The following is a 19,171-nucleotide window of genomic DNA, read 5'->3' as shown; positions in this document are numbered from 1 at the left end:
GCGGCCACGCGCCTTTAATCCCAGCACTCTGGAGACAGAAGCAGGCGATCTCTGTGAGCCTGAAGCCAGCCTGGTCTATACTCCAGAACTATCTCATAGAGAGAGAAGAGGGAGGGGAGACATGAGACCATTTAAGTAGCAGCAAGTGGCAGAGCTGCGACTTCCGTTTAATAATCATTATGTGGGTATCAGAGGCCATGCTTAATTTTTTTATTTTGATATATATTTTAACAGTTGAAAAAGCCCACATCTTATCCTGTTAAATCGTAACTTTAGGATATGCTTGGGTCAATTTTTAGAAGAACAAGTGAAGCCCCATGCATTCATTCTGGTTTCACCAGCACTGCACACCCAGACACAGAGCACGTGAGCACACATTATTTCATAACTTTACACTCCTGTTTCATGTCTTTTGAATCCACAGAAAATTGTGCAAATTAACTTTGTATCAGGAATGTTTACATGACAGACACCAGTCTCAACATTACACATGCATTTTCAATACTGCCCCACCACCACCCTATGAGGTTAGTACTCCATCCCACTTAAAGAAATAAGGAAACCCAAATCAAAATGATGTGCCCACTTCCAATATGCTTAAACTTCATATAAACAGTGTATTATATTATATACAGCTTCTGCAGCTCTCAGTGTAGCTTCTACAGTCATTGTTTTTGCTGCTGTTTTGAGGCAGGGTATTGTTCTTTATCCTCGCATGGGGTGTGAACTCTGGTTCTCTTGCATCAGCAGCCCACATCAGGACTCCAGGAGTGCACCTCCACAATGAGTTTATTATTCTTTCTGAAAGACCAGACAACCAGCTCCTGCACTGTCTGTTCCGCCAGCCCCGCTGCCTAAACCCCGCTGAGCGAGCTGACTCACGCCCACCACTCTTCACACTAATCCAGAAGGGACCCAATGATAAGCTCTTGATTTTGTAAGACTTTCAAGTTGCCTAGCAATCTGTCTTAATTTCCACTTACAAAGGAGTCTGAATCCCAGTTGTTCAACCCATTTCACACTTGAGCTTTCAAAAGCTAACTTTTATAAGAGATTGCTAAGACAACCCATATGGCTTCTTCTTTGCACACTGGTCTGCCAGTCTTCAGTTAGGATAGAACTGACCACACTGACCAGGTGAACAAGAAGTCACCCGACAGTCAGTCACTCCTCCGTGAGGGTCTCCATCCGTCTGTCTCTCCCCCCCACTTCAGTTCCTCCGTCAGCAGAAAGGCCAAGCTGACAGAAGCCTGTGCTTCCCAAGCCAAGTTCGAATATAAGATTAGACATAGCTGCCAAGACAATCAGAAGCTGTCTGCCATCCTGCAATCTGCTACTCAAATCAACCATAGCTGGGCTCCTACCCTGCAGCTGTGTACTTCTGCGTATGACTTCCCTCCAATACTTGACTCAAGTCCAACTTGTCTGATCAAGGCTCACTTAAGATAAAGCTCCACTCGGCAGAGCTCGGTATCTTCAGAGAGGCGATTTTAAAATGAAGACTTTTAATGCTCATACTGTCTTCCGAATGGATTTCTTACTTAGAAGTAGTTTGCTTCCACCTGTGAGCCACATGCAGAAGTCAGGACAGGGCATGAAATCCCCTGGGACTGTAGCTGGCTGTGACCTGCTTAGTGGGTGCTGGGAACCGAACCCACGCAAGAGCAACACAAGTATTTAAGTGCAGAGTCATTTTTCCAGCTTGGAGAAGCAACGGTGCCTGTTTGTTTTACAAAAATCAATGTAAGTGCCCAAGCTCAGCTTTCCCATGTGCCTGGACACATGAGAAGCAAGGACAAGTATAACTGGGAACCCAGGTGACATTACCAGCTATGGCATGGACCTCAAAAAGAGACAGGAGCAAGAGGAATTAACGGACAAGGTCCAGGATAATCTAGAGTGTAAGCACAGGGTAGACCAGAGACTCCCCTGGAAAGACGGACCCAGGACTCAGTTTCGGTCGACTCTCCAGATGGCTCACCACACTCAACCCAGGGGTCTCCGTACTAACCACCCCTAAAATCAGTCGCCAGACAAGATCCACGTCCCTGGGTTCTTTCCCCATAGATTAACATAACTCACTCTACAACCCAACTCCCTTCAGCTTTTTAGTCAATTAGGGTTTCTGTTTAGGTTTCTCTATGCACCGGGCCCCGGTTAGTTTGTATTCTTCCAGCAGGTACTCCCCGGACAGCCCATTTAAAATCACCGCCCACATCCTAGCCCGATTCCTGCCACTCTTCTCTGGTCTACTTTGTCCTCAACACACATCACCATCCAGACTGTGATCTAATTCATTTAAGGAAGAATCCAACAAACAGCAGGGTTTTTGTCTGTTCTGGCCACTTACATCTCAGCACAGATGATGGATCGATATGCTTGTTGAGATCAGACAATGGAACCCAGCACCTGTCCTTTCCACTTGCCACTGAGACCGCTTTAGGACCATCTAGCCAATAACCACCAGCTAGCTGTGAGCGCCCCAGGAGACGTCTGAGGAGACGGCACTGACACAAGTCAACCCTAAAGAGGACCTGGGGGTCTAGATGGCCCCTTCCCAGCAGACACACACGCACACACTTTCTAATCCCAGACAGCAAGAGTTATACAAGGAGACCTGGGCTGCACAGGGCATTACTCTCCAGCACCACTTTCCAGCAGGTAGACTGAGGAGTCCCTGACCTCTTAAATCCTTTTAAAAGCTTTTAAAGACCTCACACCAAGAACTCCCCAAACAGAAACGACCAAGTCCTTGTAGAGGTTTTCCCCAGTGCCTGACAAGCTCTCTAGAAATGGAACCAGGAGCTATTCCCCACCGCCACTGTCATCAGACCCCAGGCTAATCTCTAACATGGTTTTTCACATGCCGAGCCAAATTGGAAGACCACCTGAAGGTCTTCCCACACACCTCACATTTGAAGGGCCTCTCTCTGGTGTGAAATCTCCTGTGGCTAGTGAGATGGGAATGTTTGCTAAAGGTTTTCCCACAAACACTACACTTGTGGCAGCCTGTGGGTACACTCTGGAGTGCAGTGAACCTGCAGCTCCCGTCAAAAGGGCTCTCGTACTCTTTGTGGGTCTTCTTTCCACTCAGTCTTAAATCCTGAATATTTAACCTTGCATCCCGACAGGAGGATAAGCCAGCATTATTAGACTGTACTGCTCTGCTGCGTCTTCTCTGGTCATGGATTCCAACAAAATCTTTACCACGCCTCTGGGATTGAAAAGGTCTCTCTGTAGCATGGATCCTCTGATGATTAACAAGACGATAGTTTCTATCAAATGATTTTTCACACAGGTTGCACTTAAAACGTTTCTCTCCACTGTGTATTCCCTTGTGATCCATAAGGCTTCTTTTACGTGTAAAGGTTTTCCCACATTCTTGACACCAAAAGCGCTTCTTACCAGTGAGGATTCTTGACTCTAAATTAGAAGTCTCCTGACTTTCATGATAATCATACTGCTGGTACTGCCGGTAGTAAGAGTGCAGCCTCTCATGTCGGGAGAGATTGGAACTCCATCGGAAGGCTTTGTCACACGCCCTGCATTTATAGGGCTTCTCCCTCGTGTGAACTCTCTGGTGAACAAGAAGGAATGAGCGAATTCGGAATGTTTTGCTACAGTATTTACACTTGTGAGGCTCTTCTGTGTTGTGATCGCTCTGAGGAATGTGAAACACCGCACCCTGACTGAGAGGTTGGCCACTTTCAGGCTCTCTTTTAATAGTATGAAGCCTCCTATGAATAATATAATCTGACCTATAGGTAAATGTTTTCCCACACTCATTACATTGGTATGGTTTCTCCCCTGTGTGAGTCCTCTGGTGCTCAATGAGTGATTTCTTTTGAGTAAAAGTTTTCCCACACTGATGACACAGGAAAGGTTTCTCCACAGCAGAGATAACCTGCTTCAAGTTTTCTCGACATTTCTCTTTCTTCTGGTGCAATCTCTTATGACGAGAAAAGTTTGACTTCCACCTGAAGGATTTCCTACATCTGGTACATTTATAAGGTTTTTCCTGCGTGTGAATCCTTTGGTGTTCAAGAACATAGGACTTACAGCAGAAGGATTTCCCACACTGGCTGCAGTCCAAGTGTTTCTCCTCACCGCTGTCTGTCAAACAATGACTGAGATCCAGGTTGGAGGTAAGAGCTTCTCTGCACTCATCAGATTTAGTATGGGTTTCCTGGTGCACACGGAGGGTTGACAGACGCTGGAAAGCTTTCTCACATAAACTGCACTTATAAGGTTTCACTCCAGTGTGAATTTTCTCATGCCGCACACAGTTTGAACGCCACTTGAAGGCTTTCTCACACACCCTGCATTTAAATAGTCTCTCTTCATAATGGCATCTCTGATGGTCTTCAAGATGGGAGCGCTTACTGAAGGCCTTCCCACAGTGAGGGCACCCATAAGCCTTTGCCCTCACCGTATGAACACTCTGATGAGAGCTGAGGAGGAAGTCCTTCCCGCATGTGTCCTTTTCACTGTCTTTTAGTCCAATACGAATACTCTGATATGCACCAAATCTCTTATCTGTGTTCCTGAGCCCATATTTCTTGTTATAATGGTGTGACCGTTTTCTGAAGTGTCTGTCACGGCCATGTTTAAAGGAAAGTTTTTTCTTAGAAACACTCACACACTTAACATGTTTTACATCAAGAATATTATTGCTTCCCAATACTTCAGATTCTCCTCCTGTCTCGTTACCGATGTCAGTTCCTTCCTTCATCTCTTTTACTTGTATGGGGCTTCCACAGGGCTTCTGTAGCTTGTTCTCTTCAAAATATTCTTTGAGCCCTGTTCCATCAGAAACACTTGTCTCAGGACATACTGATGGCACAGTAAAGGTTTCTGTGTATTCTGAAGGCTCCTGTTTCAAGATGAATTTGCTTGACTTAATCTGGGACTTACCTCCTGGTGAAAAAAAAAGAAGTACAAGGAAATGTATTTCCCCCATATTTGCAACCGAAGAAGGCAACAGGAAGCTATAAATTGGAAGATTCTTGCCTGAGTGCTATTACCTTCTTACAAGAGTCAAGATTATGACAAAACCGTAAGAAGTATCTCAAATAATAGGGAAGGGAAGAAGAAGGGCCAATCCCGCAGGGAAATAACAAGAGCTAAGGAGCCGGGCAGTGGTGGCGCACGTCTTTAATCCCAGCACTCGGGAGGCAGAGGCAGGCAGATCTCCGTGAGATCGAGGCCAGCCTGGTCTACAAGAGCTAGTCCCAGGACAGGCTCCAAAGCTACAGAGAAACCCTGTCTTGAAAAACCAAAATAAAATAAAATAAAAAGAGCTAAGGAAGAATATTAATAGCACGACAGTAGAGAAAAATCATGGCGCAGGACTGATCACTGCACAAAAGTCCCCAAAAGTTAAGACGTGAGACTCTAAAGGCCTGACTGAGAGAGCCAAGTATCAAGCTCACCGCGGAAGGGATAAGCACAGGTAGTGCAGGAGTTAGTGCAGACACAGGAGTACGGGGCATCATAACCAATGGAAAAGAGAACAGGGAAGCCCTGTGATGAGCAAGACCAATACTGAGATGCTGAAGAAGGGACAAGGCTGGGAAGAAATGGCCTTCCATAGGCCAAGAGGGGGAAAGAGGACTAGGGGCCCCAGCTCCCCTTAGTAACTCCTAGGACATAATGGAGGATGTCCCTAGTGATGTATTTAACCATGAGAGAAAGCAGTAAATTTAAGAGGGGCAGGGCATAGCAGATTTTATAGAACTCACCTTCAGGGACAGTACCTGGATCCCTCTTTGGCTGAACTGTGCAGACATCCACGACCCATGGCTTCCTGGCTTCCAGCCAGGATATGAGAGCAGGTTTGGGAGATGACTCCACTGCAGGAAAGAAGGGAATGGGTGGGAAGACAGGACACAGAACTACTCTCTACAGCCTAAAGTCCTGGTAGAGAGGAGGCAAGGCCAGAAAAACAAATGAAAGAAGCTAGGGCAAGATACCTGGTCAGTCATTTCTGATAGCTCTAGGCCAATCATTTCTCAACCTTCCTAATGCTGTGACCCTATAGTATTCCTCATGTTGTGATGACCTTCAACCATAGTTATTTTCGTTGCTACTTCTGTAATTTTGCTCTCATTATGAATCCTGATATAAATATTTCTGAAGATAGAGGTTTGCCAATGGTATCACGACCCACAGGTTGAGAACTGCTGCCCTAAGCAGACATGAGAGGCTGACTGGAAAGATGCTTCATCAGTTAAAGGGCACTGGTTGCTCCTCCAAAGGGTCTGGTTCAGTTTCTAGCATCCACATGGTGGGTAATAACCATCTCTAACTCCAATTCCAAGGGATCTGATACCCTCTCCTAACTTCCATGAGCACTGTATGAGGTGGTGCACAGACAAACACCCACACATTCTTCAAACTACATCAGTCAACCATGTATGAGGTGGTGCACAGACAAACACCCACACATTCTTCAAACTACATCAGTGAACCACGTTTGAATGGATCAACCTGGAACTTGAAATAGCCTCAGTCTTTTCTTTCTCTCTCTCTCTCTCTCTCTTTTTTTGTTTTTGTTTTTGTTTTTCGAGACAGGCTTTCTCTACATCACAGTCCTGGTTGTCCTGGAACTCACTTTGTAGACCAGGTTGGCTTCGAACTCACAGAGATCCAACTGCTGGGATTAAAGGCGTGCGCCACCACCACCCGGCCTCAGACTTTTCAAATAATCCCATATGACAGACATTACTATCTCCGTTATTTAAGAGGGATAGTTAGTTTAGTGATAGATTAAGTAATAAGGTTGATAGTTACAGAGCCGAAGTCTAAGGCTACACATTATAATAAAACACAAGGGCCAGTGAAGATGGCCCTGTGAGTAAAGGCCCCTGTTGCCAAGCCCAGGACTCACATGGTTGGAAGGACAGAGACCCCTCCCCTCTCACTGACTGACTTCTCACTGTATGAGCTGTGGCAGTCAAGTGCCTACAAGCATACACATCCATGCACACAAATGAGTTTTTTTTTTTAATTAGAAAAAAAAAAAGGTAAAAGTGGAGGTTGGCAGAGATACTAAAGACTTACCAACAGAAACCACATTCCCGTAGTTCTCCAGCATAACATCCCGGTAAAGATTGCGCTGAGCAGAGTCCAAGCATCCCCACTCTTCCTGAGAGAAGGTCACCCCCACGTCCTGGAAAGTCAAAGCTTCCTGAAAAATAAGATAAAAACAATGATTTAGAGTTGATCATGGGCCTGATACAGAATTAACTAATACTGGATAAATCTGGTCACGGTAAAAGACCATCACCCAGCAGAAAGCTCTGGTCTCCTAAATATGAAGTCAAATGACAGTCCAGGATGAAGAAAGCCGCACTACTCATAAGGTAGCAGTGCCTTGATGGAGAAAGGTCATTGGTTAAGTAATAAAGAAACTGCTTGGCCTCATAAGTTAAAACATAGGTGGGAGGAGTAAACAGAACAGAATGCTGGGAGGAAGAGGAAGTAAGCTCAGACTCCACAGCTCTGCTCTCTGGAGCAGAGACGCATGCTCCTCTCCCGGGTAGACGTGATAGCTCTGCTCTCTGAGACACTCACAATGAAGCTCCGACCCAGGATGGACGTAGGCTATAATCTTCCCGGTAAGCGCACCTAGGGGAGCTACACAGATGATTAGAAATGGGCTAAATTAATATGTGAGAATTAGCCTAGAAGAGGCTAGATAGAAATGGGCCAAGCAGTGTTTAAAAGAATACAGTTTGTGTGTTGTTATTTCGGGGCATAAGCTAGCCAGGCGGCCGGGGTGCTGGGGACGCAGCCCCGCCGCTCGTATTACTACAGTGCCTGAGACACCAAAAAAGACCCAAAGCTGGCTCACCTAGTGCCAGTTACCAAGGGCTTGGTGATTGTTGTTACCTGGCATCCGATGTCTTCTGTTGGGGAATGGGCAGGCTCCAAGACAGCAGGAGCATCTGAAGGAGGAAAGAGCCGTCAGAGAGCTCTCGACACCCAGGAAGCCCACTCTCCTCACTCCCACAAGCAGGCAGACTGCTGTTCAAGATGCACAGACATGGGAGGGAGAGAGGGAAGAAGGGAGGGAGGGAGGGAGGGAGGGAGGGAAGGAGGGAGGAGCAGGACAGATTCCATTTTAGACCGGAATTGACTGGGGGCTGAATTTGGTTCTGGTCAAAACCACAAACTTGTAGAGTTTGTGCCCCAGTCAAGGCAACCCCACCAGGTGGGCCAGCCAATGAGAAACTCTGGTCAGTGTCTGCGGGCTCCAGATGTCCTTGTGACTTCTCTGTGTAACCAATAACTTAAGTGCCCTTACGAATGACCCAACCCTGAAACGCCAAGGCATGTGGGTTTTCCCTTAAAAACCCATAACCCTGAAAGCTTGAAGCCATTCTCCGTCACCCGCTACATCAGGGTGCTGGGTGATGGCCCAAGCTCGAGCTTTTGATCAATAAACCCCTGTGTTTACATGGCATACTGGCTCTGTAGTGGTCATGTTTGGGGATCTTACAATGCAACACGGGCACCAAACATTTCCTCAGTGTCTTTTGGGGACTGGAAAGGAAGAGTGGAGGGCAATGGAAGACATCAACCAAACATGAATCAGGGAGGAGTTCAGGAGAACACAGAGCTAGGTGACAAAAAGTTCTTGTGAGGTAACACAGGATGTATAACAGAAAGCTTGGGTCTAGGCAGTGAGTACCATCTTGCCCAGCCAGAAATTTATAAACTCCTAGTCCATGTGGAGGCTCCAAATGGTCCTCTAGAGCAGAACTGTTCCTGAGCCGTGACGTAGGGGACCATATCTGTGCAGACTGCAGAGCTCCAGTGCCTATCCAGTGCACACCTGGGTTCTGAGCAAGGCATGGGTCCTGGCAAAAAGAAAATGTTATGAGAACATTCCAACAGAAATAGGAAGCAAATTCATAAAATAGTCCCTGTACAGGGATGGGCCACCAGGCCCGCTGATCATTTCCTGGCGAAAGGCACCCAAAGAGAAGACAAAAGAGAAACCTTTTATTCCATGGCCTCCCTGCACCAGGGAGTCCGTAAGGTTACCTACCACTTAACATAAGGGTACACATGGCAAGTTGGTAATAGGAATCCTCATATGGCACAGGGAAGCCTTCTCATTACTGCCTACCTGTCCCCTGGCCTAAAGATGAGAAATGAAAGGGAGTGGAGGAATAATGGTTTGCAGCAGAGACCAGACAAGTGTACTGAAATGGACAATGGCCTCAGAGAAAGCGGGCTTTCAAACTGTAAACCTGGCAAAACAGTGACCACCATCAGAGAGGCAATATTAACTTTAAGAGTCAGCCAGGAAAGGGGGGCTGGAGAGATGGCTCAGTGGTTAAGAGCATTGCCTGCTCTTCCAAAGGTCCTGAGTTCAATTCCCAGCAACCACATGGTGGCTCACAACCATCTGTAAAGACGTCTGGCGCCCTCAACTGGCCTTCTGGCATACAGACAGAATATTGTATACATAATAAATAAATAAATAAATAAATATTAAAAAAAAAAAAAAGAGTCAGCCAGGAAAGAAACCACACAGAAAAGCTCTCCTATGCTCATCTGTTGGGTCCCTTGGCATCCCCACTTGATCTGTTTTGCACTCTTGTGGTTGGTTGTTCCGAAAACAGGAACAAAAACAGCAACAATCTGTTGTTTTCAGCAATGTTTCTAAGGATGTTTACCCCTAAGCCATGTGAGTTACTGTGATGAGCTTGTGATGAGCTTCCTGCTTTTGCTGGCTCGGCCTCCCCTGCTGAGGGCTATATATAAAATGTGAGAAAGTGGAATAAAGGCTTGCCTGCAGAACCTGAAGTGTGCTGTGTGTTAATCCTGTTAATCCTGAACCCCCTGGCTCACAGCACGCATCCTCTCAGAGAACCGGAAGGAGGGCTTTGCTCTTGTGCTTCAGGCAGCTCTGTCTCTGAGACAAGGCTTTCCTTAATGTAGAAATGAACTCCAGTATATATGCAGACAGCTCCTCTGTGCTCTTCCATTCAGAGTTCATGATTCCTGACTCCTTTCTGCTCCTCCTCAGCCCCTACCACCCAAGCCTATGGTTACTTTTTTTTTTTTTTTTTTTTTTTTTTACTGTGTGCACAGTATTTTGTCTGCATGTATGCCTGCATGACAGAAGAGGGCACCAGATCTCATTACGGATGGTTGTGAGCCATCATGTGGTTGCTGGGAATTGAACTCAGGACCTCTGGAAGACCAGCCAGTGCTCTTAACCTCTGAGCCATCTCTCCAGTCCGCCTATGGTTAGTCTTAAGCAAAATCAGATTATGTTGTGGTAGTAGGGAGTGGACTAGGAAGTGTAGTCTTGCCGGAGAAGTGGCTTTGTTGGAGGAAGTGTGTCACTGTCTGTGGATCCAGATGTAGAACTCTCAGCTCTTTCTGGAGTACCATGTCTGTCTGCACACCACCACGCTTCTTCCCTCCATGACCATAATGGACTAAACTCACAAAAATGTAAGTCAGCCCCAATTAAATGTTTTCCTTTATAGGAGATGACATGGTTGTAGTATCTCTTCACAGCAGCAGAAATCCTAACTAAGACAGAAAGTTGGTACAGTCAGTACCAGGGACCGGGCACTGCTGTAAAAGGCAGAAACCTCGCTTTTGTTTGGAGGACTGTGGACTTTGGATTAGAAAAGCAGGTGAATACTTTACTTGGGGTTTAGTGAGCCACACTAATATCAGAAGAGAAGATAGTGATAATTTGAACAGTGGTGGCCCATATAAGGAGGGTTCAGAGGAGAATCTTAGTATATAGCCTGGATATCTTCTGATATTTTGGCAAAAAATGTGGCTGCTTTTTGCCTCTATCCAAAAAAAAAGTCTGCCCAAGGCTAAAGTAAAAGTTTTAGATTAATTCCATTGGCAGAGGAAATCTCAAAAACAGCCTATTATTGACTCTGTTCACTCTTAATTAGTTAGTATTCACTCTTAATGAAGATCTATAATGAAAAGAAGCAAGTTGAGCAAGGAAAAATACAAAATGTTCAATTTGAGGAGAAAAGGGGCACCAGGAAGTGGAGCTAAATCCTGTATTCGAGGAGATAAACAGATTAAAGAAAATCCTGATATTAAATGGAATAAAAAGAGTGATGACCTCTGTGCAAGATCCCATCCAGCTAAACTTGCAGCTTGTGAAGGATTGAGCCACGTGCATCAGTGCATACCTTTGAGCCCATCACGCTGGAGACAGAGGCATGCACATCTCTGAGTTTGAGGTCAATCTGGTCTACAGATCCAGGTCCAGGACAGCCAAGCTTAGGCAGTGAAGGAAATCATCAACAGAAAGCTGGTGAAGATGTAACTGATGAGGGGGGCCATGTTCCAGCCCCAGCAAGCAGCGGAACATGGCAGCTCTGACCACATGATTTTGGGTTTAGAGTCAAGGATGAAAGGGTTGTGGTATCTCCCTCCATGACTAAGAAAAGCCACTAAGGCTAGGCATGTGTCAAGAATGTCCCTGAATGGAAGTTGTGAAGGTGAAGCCTGGATTGCCTTGGGGACCCCAGGATGCTGGAGGTGTGAGAGTCATGAGATACTAGCTGAGGAAAGCTGCTAGCTGGGAAGGGAACCAGCCCGAGAGAGAAGTGTGTTGGAGTCAACAAAGCTCAAAGGAGTTGGAGATCTGAAGAGTGTTTTGACATCAGACATGGAGAGACAGTTTGGAGTTTACCAGTTGGTTTTTGGTCTTGCTTTGGCCCAGTATTTCCTCCCTGTGCTCCCTTCCCTGTGTTTTGGGATGGTAATGTATATCCTGTGTTGAAAGTATGTGATCCCTTTTTTGATTTTATAGGGGATTATAGTTAAGAGATTGTACGAGTCTCAGAAGAGACTCTGAGCTTGTAAATAAGTGTGCCACTGTTGAAGACTATGAGGACTTCTGAAGTTGGACTAAATGTATTCTGCATTATGGTGTGGCTACAAGCCTATGGGAGCCAGGGAGTGGAATGCAGTAGCTTGAATAAAAATGACCCCCTTAGGCCCACAGGGAGTAGAACTATTAGAAGCTGTAGCCTTAATGGAGTAGGAACGGGCATTGTTGGAGGAAGTGTGTCCTTGTCACTTCCTGCTGCCTGTGAATGCAGATGCAAACTCTCAGTTTCTTCTGCAGCGCCATATCTGCCTGCACACCGCCATGCTTTCTTACCATGGCCACAATGGACTAAACCTCTGAAACTGCAAGCCAGTCCCAATTAAATGTTTTTAAGAGTTGACTTGGTCGTGGTGTCTCTTCACAGCAATCGAAACCTTAACGGAAGTGGAGCTGGATTTTCTATACTATAAACCATTTTATCCATAAACTAATTTTATTATAATTTATTAATACCTGCTGATTCTATTCTAGGGGTGGTCTTCCTGTGTGAAGTGGAAAAAGCACCTTGCTAAATGGTCCGCGATCAGAGTCCAGTTCTCAGATGCTCAGGTTATTTCCCTACATGCCCCAAGCTCACATTTCTCATCCACAGAAAGGCAGGCAGAGCCTATACGTATCACCTACCCTCAGTGGTGCTCCATGGTGATCCCTCTGCAACTCTTCCAGCAGGGCCACAACCTCCGCGCCACTCTCTGGGCAATGGAGCTGCACCCACGTCCGCAGCTCTCCAGGCAGGATGCTCAGGAACTGCTCCAGCACCAGCAGCTCCAGCATCTGTGCTTTGGAAAGAACATCAGGCCTGATCCACCAGCGACAGAGCTCCTGGAGCCGGCTCAGAGTTTCTAGGGGCCCAGAAGACTCATGGTAGCGAAGCTGCCTGAAGAGCTGACGGAACAGCTCCTGTCCAGAGCGGTTAAGTGTCTGTGGCCTGGCAGTCTGCACAGAAGCATAGTCATCCTCCTCCTCTTCCTTCTTTACCTTACGAAGGTGCTCTTGTTCCCTTGAAGCCTGAGCTGAGTGGGCCGCATAGCACCTGCCTGGAGGCATCACTCTTGTCCAGGGTCACCCAGATAAAGACAAAACAAGTCTGCTGCTTTCAATGAATCACTGCTGTATCCTCAGGAGTATCTTCTCAGCACTGCAGTGCACAATGTCATTTGCTAGGTCATTAGAAGTTACTGGTAAGAGGCTGAAATAACCAACATTCCTGTTCAGAAGAAAACAGAAAAGAAAATGATGTCCATCACACATGATGCCGCTAGGTGGGGAATCACTTGTGAGAGAAGACGTATGTGCATGAGTCCTTACACAGACTGAGACCAAGGATGGTAAGCTAATAAAGTTTCTCTCAACACAGGTAAGATATGAATAGGGCTAGAAGACACAAGCGGCTGAGAAAAAGGCCAAGCAACATCTGAATAAGTAGACAGATACATTGCACCGACATTCCTGTAAGGGGAGACACAGCATGAAAACCTTTCAATTCTTACATTGATGTTTAGTTCAATTTCAGCAAAATCTCAGGGAGATGGAAGGCAGAGAAGGTGGGGATGTGTCTAGCATGTCCACATCCCTGAATTTAATCCCCAGAACCACTGGGGGAAAAAAGAGAAAAGATATTGGCTGGGAGAAGGGGTATTTAATGGAAGAAACCACAACCCAATGGGGGTAGGGAGGGCGTCATTGGAAGATTCCAAAAAATACCAGTGATAATCAATCACAAGGGGGTAACTCCCCGTTTCTCAAGATTGTTCTCAAGATTATAACCTAACTTTGTGGTCAGCCAGTTTCTGGAACAAAGTCACTGAACCGATTAACCTAGATTTTTGGCTCTACTCTTCCTGCTAGGGGTGGGGGTCTGGATTTATTCTGGTCTTTCAGTAGTTGCTGTCATGCTGGACAGAAAAATACCAGAAATCAGCAAAAGACAAAACTATACACCTAAGCAGAGCAGGGGCAGGGAGCCCAGCAGGCTAAGCAGAGCAGGAGCAGGGATCCCAGCAGGCAAAGGTGCTCGCCTCCCCAGCACTGAGTTCCATCCCCAGAACCCACAAGGTCGGGAGAACTGACTCCACACCCATAAAAACACATTATGCACACACATGCATGCACACACACACACACAGTAAATTAAAATTTAAAACATAATTTAATTAAAGCAGGCCAGGCATGATAATGAATGTCTATTATCCCAGCACTTGGGAAGTAGAGGCAGGAGGATAAGGAATTCAAGGCCAGCTTGGGCTGACTGCTAAGACCCTGTCTCAAAACAAAAACAAAGAAGTGGGGCCAGAAGTAGACACTGACATAATCAGATCACATTTAAAAAGCAAAGACAGTCAAGTCAGCAGAGTACCATCATTTAGGAGACAGAAGCAGGCAGGTCTTTGTGACTTGGAGGTGAGCTGTAACAGCAAATCACAGGCCAGCAGGGCTATGTGAGAGACTGTCTCAAAAACAACAAAGCAAGAAAAAAGAGCAATCTTTCTCACAAGGCCTCACAACAAGAAATGTAAAAGAAAAGGAACACAATATTCATTAATAAAGGCAAGATGCTAACCAGGAAGAGAATGGCTTTTGTTTTGTTTTGTTTCATTTTTTCGGTTTGTTTTGTTCTGTTCTTGTTGAGACAGGGTTTCTCTGTGTAGTCCTTGATGTCCTGGAACTCCCTCTGTAGAACAGGCTGGCCTCAAACTCACAGAGATCCACCTGCCTCTCTGCCTCCCTAGTGCTGACATTAAAGGCATGCACCACCAAGACCAGGCCAGGAAGTGAATTATGGAGAAACACAATTCCTTCCCCTAAAACAGCACAGATTACAACGTCAAACACAGAAATCTTTAAGTGGTAAAAGCTGAGAAATGCCAGTAACAAGGACACATCATTTTATCGGAGAACAAGAAAACATCAGATACAAGAACATTCTAAAATTGCAAATAACACAGAGACAGGAGGATCTCTGTGAGTTCGAGGCCAGCCTGGTCTACAAGAGCTAGTTCCAGGACAGGCTCCAAAGCCACAGAGAAACCCTGTCTCAAAAAACCAAAAAAAATAGAAAAAAAATTGCAAATAACAAAATATTTCAAAAAAAAGTCAAGACCTTGGGGGCTGGAGAGATGGCTCCATAGTTGAGATCACTGGTCACTCCTTCCAGAGGACTCTAGTTCAATTCCCTGCACCCACCTGGGAGCTCATAACTGTCTGTAACTACCGTCTGAAGGGATCTGACACCCTCTTCTAGCTCCCACAGGCACCAGGCACACACATGGTGGTTAGGCACGCAAGCAGACAAAACACTTATATATTAAAAAGGATTTTTAAAGGAATTTTTTTTTATCAAGGTCTTAATTGTATAGCTATTCTTGGTAGTGACTGCAACTACACAGGAATAAAGCAGGAAGGGCCTACAGAATGGCCCACCAGGGTAAGTTTAGCGTCAAAACTGCAGCTCAGCTGAACTTTAGTTGGACCGCAGGAACCAACCCGGCAGCAAGAGACACCCACAGGTGTTCCCTGATCCCCGCAGGCTCACTGCCACTTGTACACAACTCACACACAAATATGATGTGGGACGCACACCTTTAATCCCGGCACTCAAGAAGCAACAGATCACGGCACATTCAAGGCCAGTAGGTGTATCAGCGAGATTCTCCACCCAGGAGAGAGGCAGTTTGGGGTTTATAAAGCCAAAAACCACAAATGGCAACGAGAGGCAGAACCGGTGGCAGAAGAAAGTTTCTAGAACACAGGTTTCTAACGCTTAGTTGATAAGAACAATGGACTTTCCCGGACCTGGACGTTTGGTCAAGAATGAAGCTCGGCCCGGCTGGGGAGCAGTCACGCGGAACTCACAAAATGGAGTCAGCTAAAGCAAAATGGGGTTCCTCCATCGGTTCATTTCCACCTTTCTGTCATTTTATTCTCCAGCAACTCTGACATCACAAAATGCTCATAAACTAATACTTCCTGGATACCAGAAGCCACAGAAAATTTGGGATTGGGACTGTGAGCACTTTTCAGTTTTCAAGTGCGTATCAAAGCTTAATTTCAAACACGTCCTTTCAGCTTATAAAACATTTTTATCTTTTTTACTTAAAAATTTGAAAGGCAGGGCTCATTAAATTGTCAAGGTTCCTCAGAAGCGGGGGTTAACAGGCCTGAGCCACTTAGACCGAGCTGTCCCAAGCATTTTATCTCCTACAGCTGACGTCACGACCATAGAACAATTTTGTTTTTGTTTTTAAGGTAACAGCAAAACCAACCCGCATGATGAACCGTGGGCGGCCGTGCTGAGTTTGTCAAGAAGTCAGGACGCCAGGAGTCACAATGGCGGAGACCGGACTTGCAGGATCTTGGAGAAACCGGAGGCTGCCGGGCAGCACCGACCCAGACCGGCCCGGTTCCCGGAGAACCCACCCGGGTGGTGGCATCGCTGGTGGGGTCAGGACGCCCCAGACTGTGCCCCGCCGCCCGCTCGCCCACCCGCTCTCCCGGCCGCTCACCGCCCAATGCCGGAACCTTCGTGTTACTCCCCTGATGGCCGTGCTGCCCGCTGTATCCACCTCGCCGTGGCCTCTCTAGAACAGCGGAAGTCTACCTTCTGGGGGCTCTCTAGGATACCCGGGGGAATGCCGCCTCGGCTGCTCTCCGCCCTAATTCGCCCTGGCTCCCTTCTGGCCCAGCTCGCCCGCCGGTCTAGCTAGGCTAGGTGGTAGAATGCTGCGCAACGCCCGGCATTCCACGCACCGCCCTCTGTCTGGAGATTAGAGCTTTCTCTGGAAGAGTAGGTGTGGCCTGGAGGCGTTGTTCTGGAAGAAGCGCTTTTCTTTCAGTGGATCCACTAAAGGGTAACTGATGTCAGTTGGGCAAACCCTTGTGCAGAAGCTAAAGGACTCAGACAAACGTGGCTCTTTCTCCCTTGCTAAAGGGTTAGATTCCCGTCTTTAGGCACGTCCACATTCCCGAAGCTAGCCACAAAAGTCCCTAATTTGCTTCTTTATAATGCCGAACTCATTCCTGAAGCTGATCACTAAAGTCCAACAATCAAAATTCCCCGTTTGACTATGATTAACATGCCCATCAGAACTTATCAACCCATGCTAGCTCATGCTAACACAACCCTCCCCTTCTTTCCTTTTAAACATTACCCCTACAAAACTGTTCGCTACTGTTTTCTTATTGATTCGATTCAGCCACCTTGTCTCTTGGCCTTGTTTAATAAAGTACCTCTTTGTGCTGGAAATTGGTGTTTGGGTGGGGTCTGTGCCTAATCTGGTCTCTAGATGGGTGCCACCTAGGATATGCAGATCTTTTTGGACCCCTCCCCCTGCCCCCCACACGCACTTCAGAATAACTTCCAGCACAGACCGTTCTTGTGTGAAATTGCAGGGCAGAGCTAATACCAGAAATGTTGCAATTGAACACCCCAACAGTTCTGCAGAAATTTCTGGGAAACTGAGTCATTGAACTCTTTTTCAGTTGGACAGAGTTACTTACTTGGATAACTCTGTAATGGAAATCATCCTGGACCTCTCTTAAACATGAGATTCACAAGGAGAAAGACCAGTTCCACAGTGTCCAGTTAAAGCAACTTTTGTTTAATATTGGCCAGGAAGATGGACACTGACCAGGTCCACACCTAGGATTCCCATAGAACAGCCATGAGTTACATTAGCTAGGAGTCTATAAAGGCCAAACCACAAGGGTACGGTACTTCCCGCCTTTGTCCGAAGGTTCGCATACATCCTGATATACCATGTACTTCCTTCCCATGGGTGAGCAAGCACACACTGCACAGTTGGGGCTGTCAGGCCCAGATCATGAGATCATGGAATCCCCCTAAAACCACCCAAGATGCCAAGTCCTGTATGTAAAAGCAAAGAGCCTTTATTCTTACACTCTCGGACTCTTCATGTGTCCAGTGTGTTGGAGTGATCGGAGAACCCGAGCTCAGGTAGGGTTGAGTATTTATAGCAATGGTAGAAGTGAGGGATTTCTAAGGTTTAGGACCCCTGATTGACTGACATTTGTCTAGGGGTGTCCTGGTGAAAAGCAATGGGTGTGTGCTAGCAGGTGATCCTATCTACAATGGTTTAACATTAGGAATATCCTTTGGATGGTCTATTCCTGGGTGGTGCCTGGGTGATCTCATTTTGGTCTTTCTTGGAACCAGGTATTGATTGCCTCAGGGTAAACTCCTGAGACTCAGGCCTCTGTCAACCTTCTCGTGGCTGGGCCCTACCAGAGCAACCAGCCTTGTTTACTGAAGTGAAAACACGTGACTTCATTTAGCCCTCAGCATTCTGGGAGTTATCTGTCCGTGGTTAAGTGGGACTTACTGGTTCAGCAGCCTCTAAATGAGGGAGGGAAGGAGCAGGTAAGCAGGAGGTTCGAGTACAGAACCCCGTGTGAGATGGTAAAGGACTGGGCAGGGTTAAAATCCAGTTATCCCACCCACACAGCGCCTTGAGTTTCTGGAAATAGTGCCAGGAGGCAGGGGGTCAGTCTGTCTGTCTCAGCACTGGGAAATTTTCTTCGATTTGACGTGGCAGTCTGGGGGATTTCCACATTCCTTCCTCTTCTAAACCCTGATGACCCTGTATACATATATTTATTATGTATACAGTGTTCTGGGCACCAAATCTCACTACAGATGGGTGTGAGCCATTATATGGTTTCTGGGAATTGAACTCAGGACCTCAGAAAGAGCAGTCAGTGCTCTTAACCTCTGAGCCATCTCTCCAGCCCCTCTTCATGAGCCTTCAAAGGAATCCTCTGATACTGGTGGTATGGGGCTCAGGGCATCCTAACCACACATATGGGACCCAGGCTGCATAGGTGCCATGGCAGGTTTGATAGAGACCTTTTACTGGCAAGTAACACCCGGCTCCAGGAAAAGCCATAAGCTGAGACCACCCAGGGACGAGCCAGTGTCGAAGGGAAGTACCTGACATTCCAAATATCCCAACCATTAGATAAGATTAAATAAGATCACCAGATGTCCTTGAGGCCAGTCTGCACTTATTCCCCTTTCACCAAGACACCCCTAAACAAATGTCAGTCAATCAGGGTCTTGAATCCTGGAAATCCCCTTACCCCCGAACCTCTACTATCATAAAAAACCTACCTGGCCCAGGCTGCGCACTCATACCGTTGCGTGGGACGTACAGAGGACCCAAGCCCAAGCTTGAAAAGGGCTCTTTGCTCTCGCATACAGATTCTGACTCCTTGGTGGCCATTTGGGGTACTCAGCACTCTGGGCACAACAGTCGTGGA

The 19,171-nt window shown here is 46.6% G+C and overlaps 1 protein-coding gene across 6 annotated transcripts; it reads right to left on the bottom strand.

The window, feature by feature from the left end:
• Window positions 1-164: 164 nt before the first annotated feature.
• On the bottom strand, window positions 165-16,612 carry Znf445 (zinc finger protein 445). Of its 6 annotated transcripts, XM_041677016.1 has the most exons (8): window positions 16,399-16,611; window positions 12,875-13,103; window positions 12,521-12,670; window positions 8,696-8,864; window positions 7,894-7,949; window positions 7,063-7,189; window positions 5,742-5,852; window positions 165-4,917 (listed from the first exon to the last, which is right to left on the bottom strand). In XM_041677016.1, exons 2-8 carry the CDS (start codon window positions 12,941-12,943, stop codon window positions 2,840-2,842), a joined length of 2,760 nt encoding a protein of 919 aa, XP_041532950.1. In that variant the 5' UTR covers window positions 12,944-13,103; window positions 16,399-16,611; the 3' UTR covers window positions 165-2,839. The 6 variants fall into 6 exon arrangements, with proteins under 6 accessions (XP_041532950.1, XP_041532949.1, XP_041532946.1 ...); XM_041677015.1 differs by having other exon boundaries at window positions 5,742-5,849; window positions 12,521-13,103; window positions 16,399-16,612; XM_041677012.1 differs by having other exon boundaries at window positions 12,521-13,103; window positions 16,159-16,611.
• Between the last annotated feature and the right edge of the window lie 2,559 nt (window positions 16,613-19,171).

This window comes from Microtus oregoni, unplaced genomic scaffold (genome assembly GCF_018167655.1).
Source record: "Microtus oregoni isolate MIOR12 unplaced genomic scaffold, Mior012 000028F_ref0000031, whole genome shotgun sequence".
NCBI classification, from domain to species: domain Eukaryota; kingdom Metazoa; phylum Chordata; class Mammalia; order Rodentia; family Cricetidae; genus Microtus; species Microtus oregoni.
Note: the sequence above shows the minus strand (reverse complement) of the source record. Positions and strands in the feature narration are given on the sequence as shown.